The sequence below is a fragment of the Toxotes jaculatrix genome, chromosome 10, assembly GCF_017976425.1.
Source record: "Toxotes jaculatrix isolate fToxJac2 chromosome 10, fToxJac2.pri, whole genome shotgun sequence".
Lineage (NCBI taxonomy): Eukaryota > Metazoa > Chordata > Actinopteri > Toxotidae > Toxotes > Toxotes jaculatrix.
The window spans coordinates 17,000,912-17,014,658 of NC_054403.1; the positions used below are offsets into that span (position 1 = coordinate 17,000,912).

The 13,747-nt window shown below is 40.8% G+C and overlaps 1 protein-coding gene across 1 annotated transcript; it reads left to right on the plus strand.

Moving 5' to 3' along the window:
• Positions 1 to 911: 911 nt before the first annotated feature.
• Positions 912 to 13,503, plus strand: zgc:152774 (uncharacterized protein LOC553526 homolog). The gene is made up of 17 exons (XM_041048042.1): positions 912 to 974; positions 1,131 to 1,203; positions 4,093 to 4,225; positions 4,632 to 4,852; positions 5,149 to 5,296; positions 6,045 to 6,198; positions 7,384 to 7,512; positions 8,080 to 8,199; positions 8,321 to 8,424; positions 8,780 to 8,908; positions 9,427 to 9,543; positions 9,764 to 9,841; positions 10,574 to 10,613; positions 10,740 to 11,152; positions 11,614 to 12,124; positions 12,245 to 12,408; positions 13,130 to 13,503. Exons 1-17 carry the CDS (start codon positions 936 to 938, stop codon positions 13,284 to 13,286), a joined length of 2,730 nt encoding a protein of 909 aa, XP_040903976.1. The 5' UTR covers positions 912 to 935; the 3' UTR covers positions 13,287 to 13,503.
• The last annotated feature ends 244 nt before the right edge of the window (positions 13,504 to 13,747 follow it).

Consider the following 13,747-nt stretch of genomic DNA (forward strand, 5'->3'; position numbering starts at 1 on the left):
TGCAAATTTACTGTAAGTTGCACATCTCATTAAAAAAAATTATTTAACACACTGTACTGGTTTTGTTAGTTTGAGCAAAGGTGTTGCTTGACCCTGTCCAAACACTTCGCACCCCCCCCCCCCCACACACACACACACATACATGCAAATGTTCACACATATACCTAAATAAACTGCCAACCCTTTGTAATACAATGAGTTCATGAAGTGTGAGCTTATCATCATAAATCTCCTCTGCGCCAGCCAAATTTAAACCCCCTCTATTCACAATCTCCCCCTGTACAGACGTCTTCAGGCTGTCCGCTGTTTAAAAGTGATCACCATGACTGACAAGTGTGGTTGGGGTGTGATGTGTTCCTCTGAGAGGGTGGTGGACAGGCACGATCCGCAGCTCCTGCCTCAGGGCAAACAGCGGCTGAAGCATTACAAGACTTCTCATGTGTTCTGAAATGTTAAACTAATTGCCAAGTGTGTGTTTTTAATTGTCACACAATGATCCATTTCACAATGATATAGGTACATTATTGATGTTTTATCACTTTAGCATTACAGCTGATAAAGGCTGGGGGACAATTTTAATTACTTAATCGTAATTTATAACATTACATCATAGTTTATTTGTTGAACACATATTTACATTTTTAACATGAACCTGCAAAGTAACAAGTAAAGTTATCGAAAACATGTAACAAGTACAGTATTTCCCTTTGAACTGCTGTGGAGTAGAAGAGTAAAGTAGCAGAAAAGGGAAATTCTCAGGTAAAGGCGCCTCTTCATATCTAAGTATTTAGTATTGGTTCCTGGGGGGATGCTCTGACAACACTTCCTTTGACAGCGTAGCCCACACCACGCTACGCCCATTCTGTTGTCTGGTTACGTGCATGCGCGCAGAAAACTTACTGACAGACAGGAGGGTAAACACTTGGTGGCAAAACATGGCGAGGTTAAGCGAGCATGGGATCCGTCTGAGTTCCGTACGTATTTCAAATATATCACTATCCCAGCAGGATGTAGATTATCGCAGTGTTGAGTTGCAGAATGTATGTTGCTGCACGGACAAAAGACTTGACAGTGACAACTGACACAAACTCACAGACTTGGTTTTGTTTTGTTTTTTATTTCTCTTCAAGATGAGTCCTTCCTTCCTGAACAGCAACTCTACAAGTCATACCTGGCCTTTCAGCGCGGTGGCTGAATTAATAGGTAGGCTAGAACATGAAGTGCTACGCTGAAACCTTATATACATGGTTCCTTGCACCTGCAGCCGTGTTGCACTCTACTTGCTGCTTTTGCAACTTTTCCTGGTTTCATTTTATGCTGTCTTCCGCTGTCGCACCCGAAGTGGACTGTGTTTTAACTGACGTTTGTGCTGGTGCTAAAACGGACCGTATGGACTTCCTCTTTCGCAGTCTTTTATTACTTGCACACGCCTGACACAGTGTCTGTCAGTGTGTGTTGACATTATAAAAGACTGTCATGGATATAAGTATGTGAAGTGATGACGAGTGAGCTTTATTGTACTTTATCTATTAAAACACAATAAAGCTCAGCTCGCAGTGGCAGCACTATTCCTACAACTCAAACAGCCTGTAAACTGTGATCAGGTTTTATAGTATTTACATACGGAATCACCGTCGCTCTCTGTCGAGTAGATCTCTGTGTTAAAGAGACTGTCAGCACTGTCATTCCTCCACTCTGCTCTGTCCTGATGTTGAGACGTGCTGACCGTCTGTTGGCTGCTGGGTTTTAGCAGGAACAGCAAGGGGAGGGTTTAAATGCAGACGTATTAGGGGAACTACACCAGGAGTTTTATATACTATGGCGATCAAAATTAGAGAACAATTTATGAAAACCTGATTTTTTTTCTGAAATAATGTAATCTTCATTTCTCAAAACATGAAGGATTTTTTGTTGTGGCTTTACCATGCTACTAGAACAGTGTTTTACAAAATAACCAAGGCATGTCAACAAAAAAACATTTATTTTGAGGAAAACACAATGATCAAAATTAGAGAACAGCAATGACTGTAGCACGGAGAAAGACTACAACTCAAATTTCTGAAGGTTCCAACAGTCAACAATTAGTAGGAAGTATACAGGCCCTTGCTTTGAATGACTTCAGCACATCTGTGGCCACAGGACATCACTAGTCTCTCACAGCTCTGATGTGATTTTGGTCCACTCTTCCTCCAGTCTCTTACACAGTTCAGTGACTATAGTGGGTTTCTTAGCCATAACTTTGTCACCAAGGATTTTCCAGAGATTTTCTATTGGGTTTAGATCAGGACTCTGGGCTGGACATTTAATTATTTCAATGTTTTCAGCTTCAAAGAACTGTTTTACCCGTTTTGCTGTGTGACAGGGGACATTGTCCTGTCCTGCATGAAAATTGCTGGCTGATTGGGTGATGAACGCAGGGAAGGAACCACATGTTGCTGAAGAAGGTTCTGATAAACATTTGCATTTACTCTGCCATGCAGCTGTATAAGAGGCTCAACTCCTGCTGCAGAAAACATCCCCCAAACCATGATACTTCCTCCTCCACCTTTCACTGACTTCTTTACACACTTTGGGTTTAGTCTTTCCCCAGTTTGACGACGAACATAATTTTTCCCATCAGACCCAAATAAATTAAACTTGCTTTCATCACTAAAGTGAACTTTGGACCATTTCATTTAGTCTGGCCTTTTGATTCTTTCTGCTAATGAGAGGTTTGGTCACGGCAGAGTGGGCTTTCAGTCCTAATTGTTAAACGTTGAGACACTGTATGACGAGACAGATCCTTACCCTGTTCAGCGCTGAACTGGCGAGCAACTCCAGCTGCAGTGTTGAACCAATTACCCATTGAGATTCTCCGCATTATCCTGTCCTCTCTTGCATTTGTCTTTCGTGGACGACCACCCTTCTTGGGGGACTTGAATGAGTTTGTGATGTTGTAAAGATGCAACATTCTAGAAATCACAGATTTGGAACAACCAACTTCTCTTGCTATGGGACTGAAAGGGTCATCCCTTTGGCCCTCACCTGGACAACCTGCTGCCGGAGGGTTTCAGTCACTTTTGAACGGCTCACCATCTTGCAAAGTCAGTGAAAACTAGAAAGTTAGGCTGCCAGTTAAATAGGGTTTGTCAGATAATTAACGAGATTAGCACCAGGTGCAAGATTAACACCAATAACTGGGAGGTATCTGAAAGTGTTCTCTAATTTTGATCAGTGTTCTTTTTCAATGCAAACACAAGGTATTAACAGATGCATTGAAACCGATTAGAGAAGTAAACTAAAACCAGAATATAATGCATCTACAGTGAGGCTATGAGGCATAAAATAGCAGCACAGTTACTGTATGTACTGATGTACCATATACACATCATTCTTGTATCTCAGATGTTTCTCATATTTTGTCTCAGTACACACAGCATGGGACAAGCACTCCCAGTACTGTATGTTATCTTGGCACTCCTCTTATGGTAGTGTACAGTGTGTTTGTAGCATTCAGTGGTGAATTTACAGTCACCTTGTCATGCTTAGAGTTGTCTTCACTTCCCTGACTGTTCCTTCAGGGGTTAGCATCGTATATTTTCACAGAAGACATTTTGACATATTGACGGCTGGATTCCATTTGCTTCAGTTTCAAGGTCTACTCAAGCAGTGGGAAATTATAACTCTGTTATCACCAATTATAGATACAGAGTTGTGATTTATTGTCCTGCCTTCTCTTTTTGTTTACACTTCTGTTCAGCTTTTACATTGGTTCAATGAAGTGCGCAGCAAACAGAAATGTCTTTAGGTTTGGACAGTTATTAGTTATCAGTCATTGCATATCCAGCTGTGCCAGTTGAACTCCCTCTCAGTCTCCATCAAACTAATTGGAGGAGAAGAGGACCCAATTTACTGGCATATAAAGCCTATGAAGTCTGTCTTTTCACAGGTGGAAATCACCCAAATGGTACAAAACGTGGCCCAAAATATCACAACCCACTCAAAACAACCGCACAATATGGCAACGCTTCGCTGCATACATGCCATGCAAGATAGTAACACAAACTGTTTTAAGCATCCATTGTTAATTTGTTCCTTTCTCTCATGTTCTAGACAATGCATCAGATCCCGGTGTATCTGCTAAACAGATCTGGATAGATGTAATTGATGAAGACGGTCACCTCTGTCTAACCTTCACCGATAATGGCAGCGGCATGACCCCCAACAAACTGCACAAGATGCTCAGGTAAGACACACACACATGCACGCCCCCACACAAAGTTAACGTTGAAAGGAAAAACACAAAAAAAGTAACAGCTCGTTGCATCAAAAATGTTTTCTTGTACATGGTCAGTGATGTTGATAGTGTTCCTCTCCTCTGTATTTAAACCACAAGGACTGACTCATCAGTGTGTCTTTACCACATTTTATGTTAGGTGTCTATTTCTCACACTAAACACAGAGACACATTCTCCCACAAAGAACCTCACAATTCGCACAAGTAAGCAGGTAACTACACTTATACAGAGAGCTGAAACAATTAGTTGACTAATTAGTAACTAGAGTTGTATAAATTTCATAAGTTGTTTCTTTAATATACACACAAATACACATCCTTATTCCCTCACGCTCCCCTTCACTTTTGTGTTCAGTTTTGGTTTTACAGAAAAGGGCTCAGGTAAAGCCAGTCAGCAAGCCATCGGCGTGTACGGGAACGGTTTCAAGTCCGGCTCCATGCGTCTGGGCCGCGACGCACTCATCTTTACCAAGAACGGTGGCTGCCAGACTGTAGGAATGCTGTCTCAAACCTACCTGGAAAACATCAAGGCCCAGGCCGTCATCGTCCCCATCGTCCCTTTCAACCAACAAACCAATATCCTTCACATAAGAATGAGACACAGGGAGACAAAAGTAAAGAATACTCTGACCATTACAGCACCAGCACATCTTCATGATTCCTTGGTGTCATTACTGTAAAGTATCAAGACCATGATCATGGCAATTACCAGTAAAAAAAAAACTGATTGCAAGCAGGTAGACTGAGCCAAACAGGAAGTGAGGATTCCAGGTAAACTAAGGGGCATAAAGCAGTTTCTTCAAACTGAATGGTGGATAATATATTTGTCACCTTGTATGTTCCTTTATGTCCTAACCTTAACTCAGTGTTACAGTCTCTGGTGGTGACAGAGGACTCAGAGGCAAGCCTGGCGGCCATCCTTCAGCACTCCATCATCCGCACCCAGGAGCAGATACATGTGCACTTTGACTCCATTCTCTCAAAAAAAGGCACCAAGATATTAATTTGGAACATCCGCAGGTCAGAATCACTAGCACCTCTGTTTTCCTCTGTCATTTTTAAACTTTGGTTTTTGTAAAAAGTAAACAACTAAGACAACTGTAAAGTGTTAATTAGGGTCTTTCCATGCTAAGACACCCAGAATTTTACTTTTCCCCATTCATGTCATGGATTTTCTTGAAAAAACTCATTTAAAAACTTCGTATGACCTTGCAAAATCTTATAGCTCTATTCCAAATACTTTTTAGTTAGTTTTTTATGTTTGTCCCTCGGAGCAAAATTTCAGACTCACCAGTTGCTTATATTTCACTGGATTGGGTTGAAATGTATATTGAACATCCAAGAAACCCATTTTTTGTGTGAACATAGTTTGAATTCACACAAAAATCCTTGGTTTGGCTTTGTAAGTAGGTGTGCTAGTAGTAGTGTAGATTTAATTTACCACGTGTGAGTCTGCAAACACACAGAAAGGCAAATGGGCATGGACACATACATATGGTTTTTCTTTAAGCGGGTCTGTACACAAATTCATTCAAAACAGCACACATTCACACGCTTGTCTATAGTCAGACACACTGATAGAAGGGAAGTACTGCACCTGTCAAGATAAGCCAGCCAAAACATGCGGATGACATACCATGTAAGGCAAAACTGTGCCATCTGTGCAGCTTTAAAACTGAAAAATCTACCAGAGTTTTAGTAGTGAGCCATGATGTACAGAATGTCATTACCTGCTCTAACAACTGCTCCCTTTGATGTGATCTTGAAGGGCCAGAGATGGCAAGCCGGAGATCGACTTTGAGACCGATGGGAACGACTTTCGATTGCCCGAGATTCAGATCGAGGAGTTGAAGAAGGGACTGAGGAGCAGTGGATCTCTGAGAACCGAGCAGAACATCCCCGACATGCACTACAGTCTCAGGGTGAGTCAAGGGTAAAGTGAACCACTTCTGTAATCACTGAGTTACTGTCAGTGACAGAGAGTGCGATAGGGATGATGTCACTATTTGCATTTATATTGCCCATCCAAGGTAGTACAACACTCTCAGCTCAAGGTCTATTCAGTAGCTTTTTCTGATGCTTTCGATCATATCACAGGATCAGATGGAGTTCGGCCAGTTGTTTATAAAAGGAATTATATTTCCTTTTTTTTTTTGTCCTGGAGCTTCTAATTATGTCCCATGATATTCCTCAGCAGATGGAGATGCACAAATTGTTCAAGAGGAGATTGTCTAATGTTTTTCAAGCTTCCATTTTGTGAAACAATAAGGATAATGAGTGTGATATAGCATCTTTGAAACGTAATGCAGCTGAAAGTGTTTATTACAAATAACTGCATTTTTCAGATAATGCAGTGGATTTTACATGGTTTATGTAGTTTAAGAAAAGTAAGATTTTTTTCTCACACAACACCTCATCCTTAAATTTATTTGAAAAACTAAAAATCACCAAAATCAAAGAAATCTGGTTTTCATCGCATAGCGTCGATATTTGGTCTTGCTAGGACACTTGTATGAGTCCAGGGTTAGTGGTTAAGATTAGGTTCAGAGCAGAAGTCAGGGTGACACATGTAGTGGTTGTGGTGAAGATTTGGGCAAGTCCCTGTGAATCAACTATAAGTTGTGTGTGTATGTGTCTTCATGTCTTTCTGTGGCTGTGTGGACAAATATTATTTCAAAATCCTCTTTTTGGCCAGTCCTCACAACTTAAAAGGGCTGTTTGGGGATTAAGACTTGGTTTTAGGGTTACGGTTGGGGTTAGGCATTTAGCTGTGATGGTTAAAGGTTAGGGTAAGGGGATACGGAATCCATTATGTCAATGAGGGTCCTCACAAAGATGGTGAGACAAGAATGTGTATGTGTGAGTGGGTGGCTGGGTGTAGGGTTGTGTGTGCCAGTTTCATGTACAAACTGGAGCACCTCTTCACTATTGGAGACATACCTGTGGTTTAGTAGTAACACTGCCCTAGTTTCATTGAAAAGCCACAATCAAATAGTTATAATTAGATGTAGTTTACTCATATTTTTGAAGAGTGTTAAGAGTTGTATTAAATGTGTCTAGTGTGTGACTTTTTATATTCTCTCCATCCGTCTCTCTGTTTGTCTCAGGCCTACCTCAGTATTTTGTATCTGAAGCCAAGGACACAGATCATACTGAGAGGGAAGAAGATTCTTGCCAAGCTGGTGTCGAAGAGGCTGACACACATTGAGCATGACGTGTACAAACCCCACTTCAGTGTATCCCTTCACTGTCCATGTGTGTGTGTGTTTGCTAGCTGAGACAGAGAGAGAAGGGAAAATGAAAACATAGCTCCAATTCATGTGGGTTTTGTGTCTGTTTAGATTGTCGTTTCACTTTCATATTTATCGTTTGTTTACATCTTCTCAAGAGCTGTATAATTGCATATGAGAACTATCGTCATCGTGTAGGTGTAGTTTAGAGAGGCTTTAAAATTATTCCTCAGTTATCTAGAGGAAGATGCCATTTGAAGCAGGATGCAGATGTAAGATTAAATTTCTGCGTCACTTAAGCATTAACATGAACCTGTCCTACACCTGACTGGTCACACACACCAGCCGTTGTGTTGTCCATACCAGGGCTTCAAAATGAACGAACAAGTTTGCTGTTGTGAAAATGACACGCGATCAACCAAATTCACAAAAATGAAAATTAGGCAAGACATATGTTATGCAAATTCAGAATTACAATGCTCATGTTTATTTCATAATTTATTTGCATTAATAGTCCTGTAACCTGAAACCTGCCAATGTCCAGTACTGCTAACCTTGACTGATGTCTGTCAGAAAGAGAAGGTGAAAGTGACCTTTGGCCTGAATCCAAAAAACAAAGATCACTATGGCATCATGATGTACCACAAGAACCGACTCATTAAAGCCTACGAGAAAGTGGGTTGTCAGCTAAAGGTAATAAAAAGGATTTTACTGTAAATCATGACACCTGACAATTTCAGTGCTTTCCCCCATATTTTGTATTAATGGATACTTGCCTCCTCTTCCTCTTCTCTCACCCCCCAATTTTCTACAGGCTTCAGGTCAAAGAGCAGGAGTTGGGGTCATCGGTATCATCGAGTGTAACTTTCTCAAACCTGCTCACAACAAGCAAGACTTTGAGTACACCAAAGAATACAGGTACAACACATACAAAAGAAACAGTGTCAGACACACACAAAACGTTTTGTGCTAATATGAACTGTGGAGGTAACTAGCTGCTTAGGTTGATGCTCGGCATAGAGCAAAAAAAAGAAAATGTAGCAGAAACAGTGCTACGCACTGTATTTACAAAGTCATGATAGCACCAGTGACTCATGCAGCTCCTCCTGGAAGTCACACCAGAAGTGAGTGTTTTGCAGCAGAGAAGCTGAAATCTTCATACTGGTCAAAATTATTTCAGCCACACAACCTTGTTTTCTTCAATGAAAGGCCTATCAAGAAAAAAATGGCTATATTACTTAATTCACTGTCTTTTCCTTTTGCTTTTCTCAAGACTCACCCTCGGTGCTTTGGGCCTAAAACTCAATGACTACTGGAAGGAGGTGACCGAGAAGAAGGCCAGAGAGCGAGAGTTTCAGGCTCTTGACAGAGATGAAAATGAAGATATGCATGAAGTTGATGAGTTAGTGTCCACTGTTGTGTTTTTGGGTTTTTTTTTAAGTCCTTGCCTAAGTTTATAACAGTATTTATTATAAATATTACAAGTGTGAAAAAAGAAAAACACATGAACTTTGAGTGTTGTGCTACTGGAAGAGGATTTTGGTTGATCCGGTCTATCTGGCTCTTAAATCTGCAGCCGATACTTTTTTTTTTCACCAAAGCTTGAAACCAGAGAATGGAGACGCTGCTTCTGAAGCTGCTCTCAAGAGGAGTAAACATGCTGAAGCAGGGAACTTCAAGAGCATTGACAAATTGAACTTAATTTCTATGGTGTACTGAACTAGAAAATACACAGGAACTCAAAAGAAAATATTTTTATCTTCTATATAGCTGTAGAACAGACATGTTCATGTACCGATTATAGGTTCTCAAAAAATAATTAAGAAGTAGACCTAGTATTTCTTTTTAGTAAGTGGACTTCCCCTTTTATCTCAACTTCTGCTTAACTGGCAGCTCTCATACATATGTCTGTATTTGCAGGGGTCCCATGTGGCTACAGTGTGAGGAGTGCCTGAAGTGGCGGAGTGTACCTGCAAGTCATTACAGTGTAGTTCCGGAAAGCTGGGACTGCAGCCAGAACCCCAATCCACGTTACAGGTTTGTGTTTCTAATCACTGATTTCCTGCATTATTTTCTTGAATAATGGTCACAAGTTCAAATCCAGAATAAGGACTCAAGACATCTACATGTGCCATGTGTGTGTGTGTGTGTGTCTGTGTGTGTCTGTGTGAGTGAGTGTGTTGGCTGTAACAGGAAGGCCTTGAGCTAAACATTTAAATGTAGTTGAGCTGCTAAGCTGGCTTTCTTTGTCTTTCAGAAACTGCTCTTCACCAGAGGAAGCAGAAGAGAGCGAGGAGCTACTGACACCGAGCTACCAGAAAAACCACAAGAAACAGTAAATTCCCATTTCTCTCTGTCTCTCTCTGTCTCTGTGTATGTGTGTGTGTGTGAAGCTGTGTATGGACAGTCGTTTTTATGCTGCTAATCTTCTTGCATGCCTGTGTGTATCTGTGCGCGTGTGTGTGGGTCCACGTGTCATTTTGTGGTTTCCATCTGTCAGTTTCACACTCTTATTTCCGGTGGTTGCTCACGTGACTGAATGTGTCTTTCTGACAATTACACAAAAGTCTTTTTAGCCTGCTAATGATGAAATGAGAACAGGTCAGTTCTTAAATGCAAAGAGATTTTCAGATTGAACTGTTTTTATTTGTCACTGTATCAAGCAATTTTAACCCAAAAACATGTTTATCATTTAATATGAAAATTATTTTGTGAATTATTTTATGGAAATGATTCTTTTGGTAGATGGAATCAGCAAATTAGCTAACTAGCCTAGACATCTGCGGTTTATCAGGCAGAGGTTATCTAGATTGCTAGGCTGCGAGCTAATAAACTATAAACTAACTTTCAATAAAAATTTCATGAGGGTTCATGAGACTATAAGGCAGCGTGCACACACTTTTCATTCATTTCATCAATTCTTTATAGCAAAACTTTGAAAAATAGATGATATTCTTGTGAACTTAGAAAGGCAGGTCACAGGAAAATTGACATTCTTGAATTTAAACCTCCACATATGAATTATCTGCCCAACTCAACTCTTTAATCTGTTTGGATTTTCCTACAGAGATCATCCCAAGAGTAGGAAACGAGAAAAATCGCTGGAGGTATGTGAAAACTGTTTCTTATGCTTCTTAAGCTTTAGGCAATTTTCCCATATATAAAGGTGCCACTGTGCTGTATACCATTTTTGGACATATATTTCTAATTCTGTTTTGTTGTGTGTGTTGCAGGTGTGTGAGTTACAGAACCAAGTGACAAAACATCAAATCCTCACACGTAGTTCATCGGAGCCGAACCAGCCCTCCTTCCAGTCAGCGCACTCACCTGATCATTGCCACACAGAGGAAGATGCACTTGAACATGATCAGACAAACACAGACCACCTCGCAGATCATCACGCAGACAGACACACGACTGACGACTCAGAGACGCAAAAAAGGGTGACAGCTGAAGTCACACACACACAACAGAATCCACTTGGAAGAGGCACGGTCGTTAAAGACAAGATGCGCATCACACTAGGACACGTGCATGTGGAAAGTGAGACAAATTCTCTGACTCTTGAAGACAAAGACACTGACAAAGACAAAAACACAGACGTGGAGCCAGACGAGACAGATGAGGAGAGCACAGACACATTAAGGTGGGTTGTGTTGCATGTGTGTTGTATGCAAGCATCAAATAAGTTGTAAGTAATCAAATAACAAGTACATCTTATCTCACCCACAAATGGTGCATTTTTTAAGTTTTACAGTGGTTTTTTCCTCCTTTTAGGCATTGTTTGTTGATTCATTAAGGTTTCTAATGAAAAACTCTATGAGAGACTCTATGACAAAGCTGTTTTGTTTTTTTTAAAAGAGGTACGATCATTGCACCATTTTCAGCCAAAAAACCCTGAAGTTTGCATGGAGAATGATCAGAGCTGTCTTTGTTTTCAGCTGCATTATCACCCAATAATAACATATCTTTGACAACAAAATAAAGCCCATCAGTGTTGCGGATTACCCGTCTCAAGAATGTATACACAAAAAAGATGAGTCTTTACAAGTTAACTTTCACACAGTCCTGGTTGTCAACAAACTGACTAGCATTTGTTCTCTGTAGCCACAAAAGGAAATCGGGATTGTTATTTTACCGTGTGAAAAAGAAGCCGTGCCACTGGGAGGAGCCAGAGACTGACTCAGACAATATGGCAGAAGAGATGAATCCTGAGAAACAAACACATGTGTCCGAGACACTTTCCTTGGAGAAGACCAAGCAGGACAGTAGCAGCCAAGTAGAGAAACCAGGTGACACGGCACAGCAAACACCCACCAGCCTCACCTGGACCCACTCACTCTCCTCCACCCAGACTGTGATGGTCTCTCCACTGAGTCGAACAGAAGGGCTGCTGAGCAGACCACTGCCTCTCAGAGGGAGTGACCGGGAGGCTAAAGAACTGAAACTGGCTGGGTTGGAGAAAGAGGTTCAGGGGCTACGGAGGCTTCTATGTCTGGAAGTCACAAAGGCATCTCAAGGCACGATGACAACTGATGATAGCAGCGCTGAAAAGCCAAGAGAACTGCCAGCGTCCGCAGCAAGCAGAGAGGTCGGCTGCCAGACGGACATTGCTGAGGTTAGCTAAGCTACATTTTAGGTTCAGCTTGAAATGCTTGTCTCTCTCAAATAGATACAAGATCCTACAGCAAACTCTAAATAGATAAACCTCCCTTCTTCTGTCCTTTCTCTGCATCAGAGCTCTACTTCCTCCAGCAGCCCGACACGGGCTATGCTGGTCCAGGGTCAGAGGGCCATCTGTGGGCTGAAGGAGCAGCCTGAGCAGAATGGACCCAAGAAAGAGAAAAGTGAAACTCAGAGCAGGATGAGAGTCTGTGACAGTGAGGCCTGTGAAGACAGCAGGTTTGTATATTCTGGATAGACATACGCATGCAGCTGCGTACTCCACTTATCTTTTAAACCAATATTTACTTAATTGTACTTTTGCATTTGGCTCATTCTGGTTGACACTTTTGTTTGTTCACTGGTCAGAAATTAGGTGCTCAGTCATTTTATTTAAACAGCCTTTATTTAAAGATTTGAGTAGTGGACAGCAGTAAAAATAAATCCAGTTTCAGTCTCTGCAACTTGATTTATTTATTGATTTCTTTATCTGTGCATGTAAAGTAAGTAAACATGAACAAGGTAAGTACACATGAACAAATAGCCGAAAATGTCCTGACTGTCGCTCAGATTTAAACATCTATTTCTGTGTACTTACAGTATAAAGTCCTGGTTTTTAGATTCACTTCCTGTAGCTGGCAGGTTGATATTCATGTGCAGGTATTATTTTCACCAGGTAAATGAACCAAAGTAAAAACATAAATTCTCCTATTTAGAGTCTCAGTGTGAATGCCAGATTCTGTCTTTACCACTCTGCTGCTGTTTCTTCTTCTCTCAGTTCTCCAAAAACATTGAAGTCGTGTCCTTTATACTTATTTAGACTAGTCTTGTTCTCCATTTTTGTTGATGTGTGACTAAAAGGTAATGTTCTCCTAAACAAGAGTTTCGCCTGAGCAACGGAAAAGTGAAATGCAACCTGTTTAGTTTTCCAGCTTTGATAATGAAGCTGTTCTCCGATCAGATTGGCACAGGAGCATCTGTTTGGGATCCGTAACAATGTGGTGGTGCTCCTCACGGCTCTCCTGCCCCAGTTGGACCTGGCTGGCATCAGTCTGGAGACCACCGATGTAGATGACATCCTGCAGCAGATCATAGAGGTCAACTCACTGAAACTTTGATTAGTATTGTTTTTAAATCCTGCAGGTTTCTATTGGCAGAGATCCATGTTTTTGGGGGGAGAGGTGATAAAGCTATTTCTAACCCAAATATACAGTATATGTTAATAATTACACTTTTTAATGCTCGCTTGTTAAGTCATGTCATTCTCAAATGATTGTTCTGTTGCAGCTGGTTATAATTTAATAGTGTGCATCAAATGATATTTAAAAAGAAAAAGAAAAAAATATAAAGAAAACACAAAAAATATGAAGCACTGTTTTGCGTAGATGTTTTCCCCAAAGGGAAAGAGAAGAACAGTTTTTTGTAATTTTGATATCCCAGCTCATAAAAAATATTTTGTGCATAGTTAATTTAAAATCTTAGTGGTCAAAGATTTGAAGCCAAATCTGACAACCCGTCCCCCAGTTTTTAAACTTTTAGTGTTTGGTGCTCGTCTATTTTTAAGAAACGTTGTTGTGAA

What these genes read in the sequence shown, in the direction of transcription:
- zgc:152774 (XM_041048042.1), top strand. Translation starts at nt 936, where the DNA reads ATGGCGAGGTTAAGCGAGCATGGGATCCGTCTGAGTTCC. An exon ending in AACCCCAATCCACGTTACAG is followed by an intron (nt 9,544 to 9,763) that starts GTTTGTGTTTCT and finishes TTTGTCTTTCAG; the next exon opens with AAACTGCTCTTCACCAGAGG. An exon ending in GCCAGACGGACATTGCTGAG is followed by an intron (nt 12,125 to 12,244) that starts GTTAGCTAAGCT and finishes TCTCTGCATCAG; the next exon opens with AGCTCTACTTCCTCCAGCAG.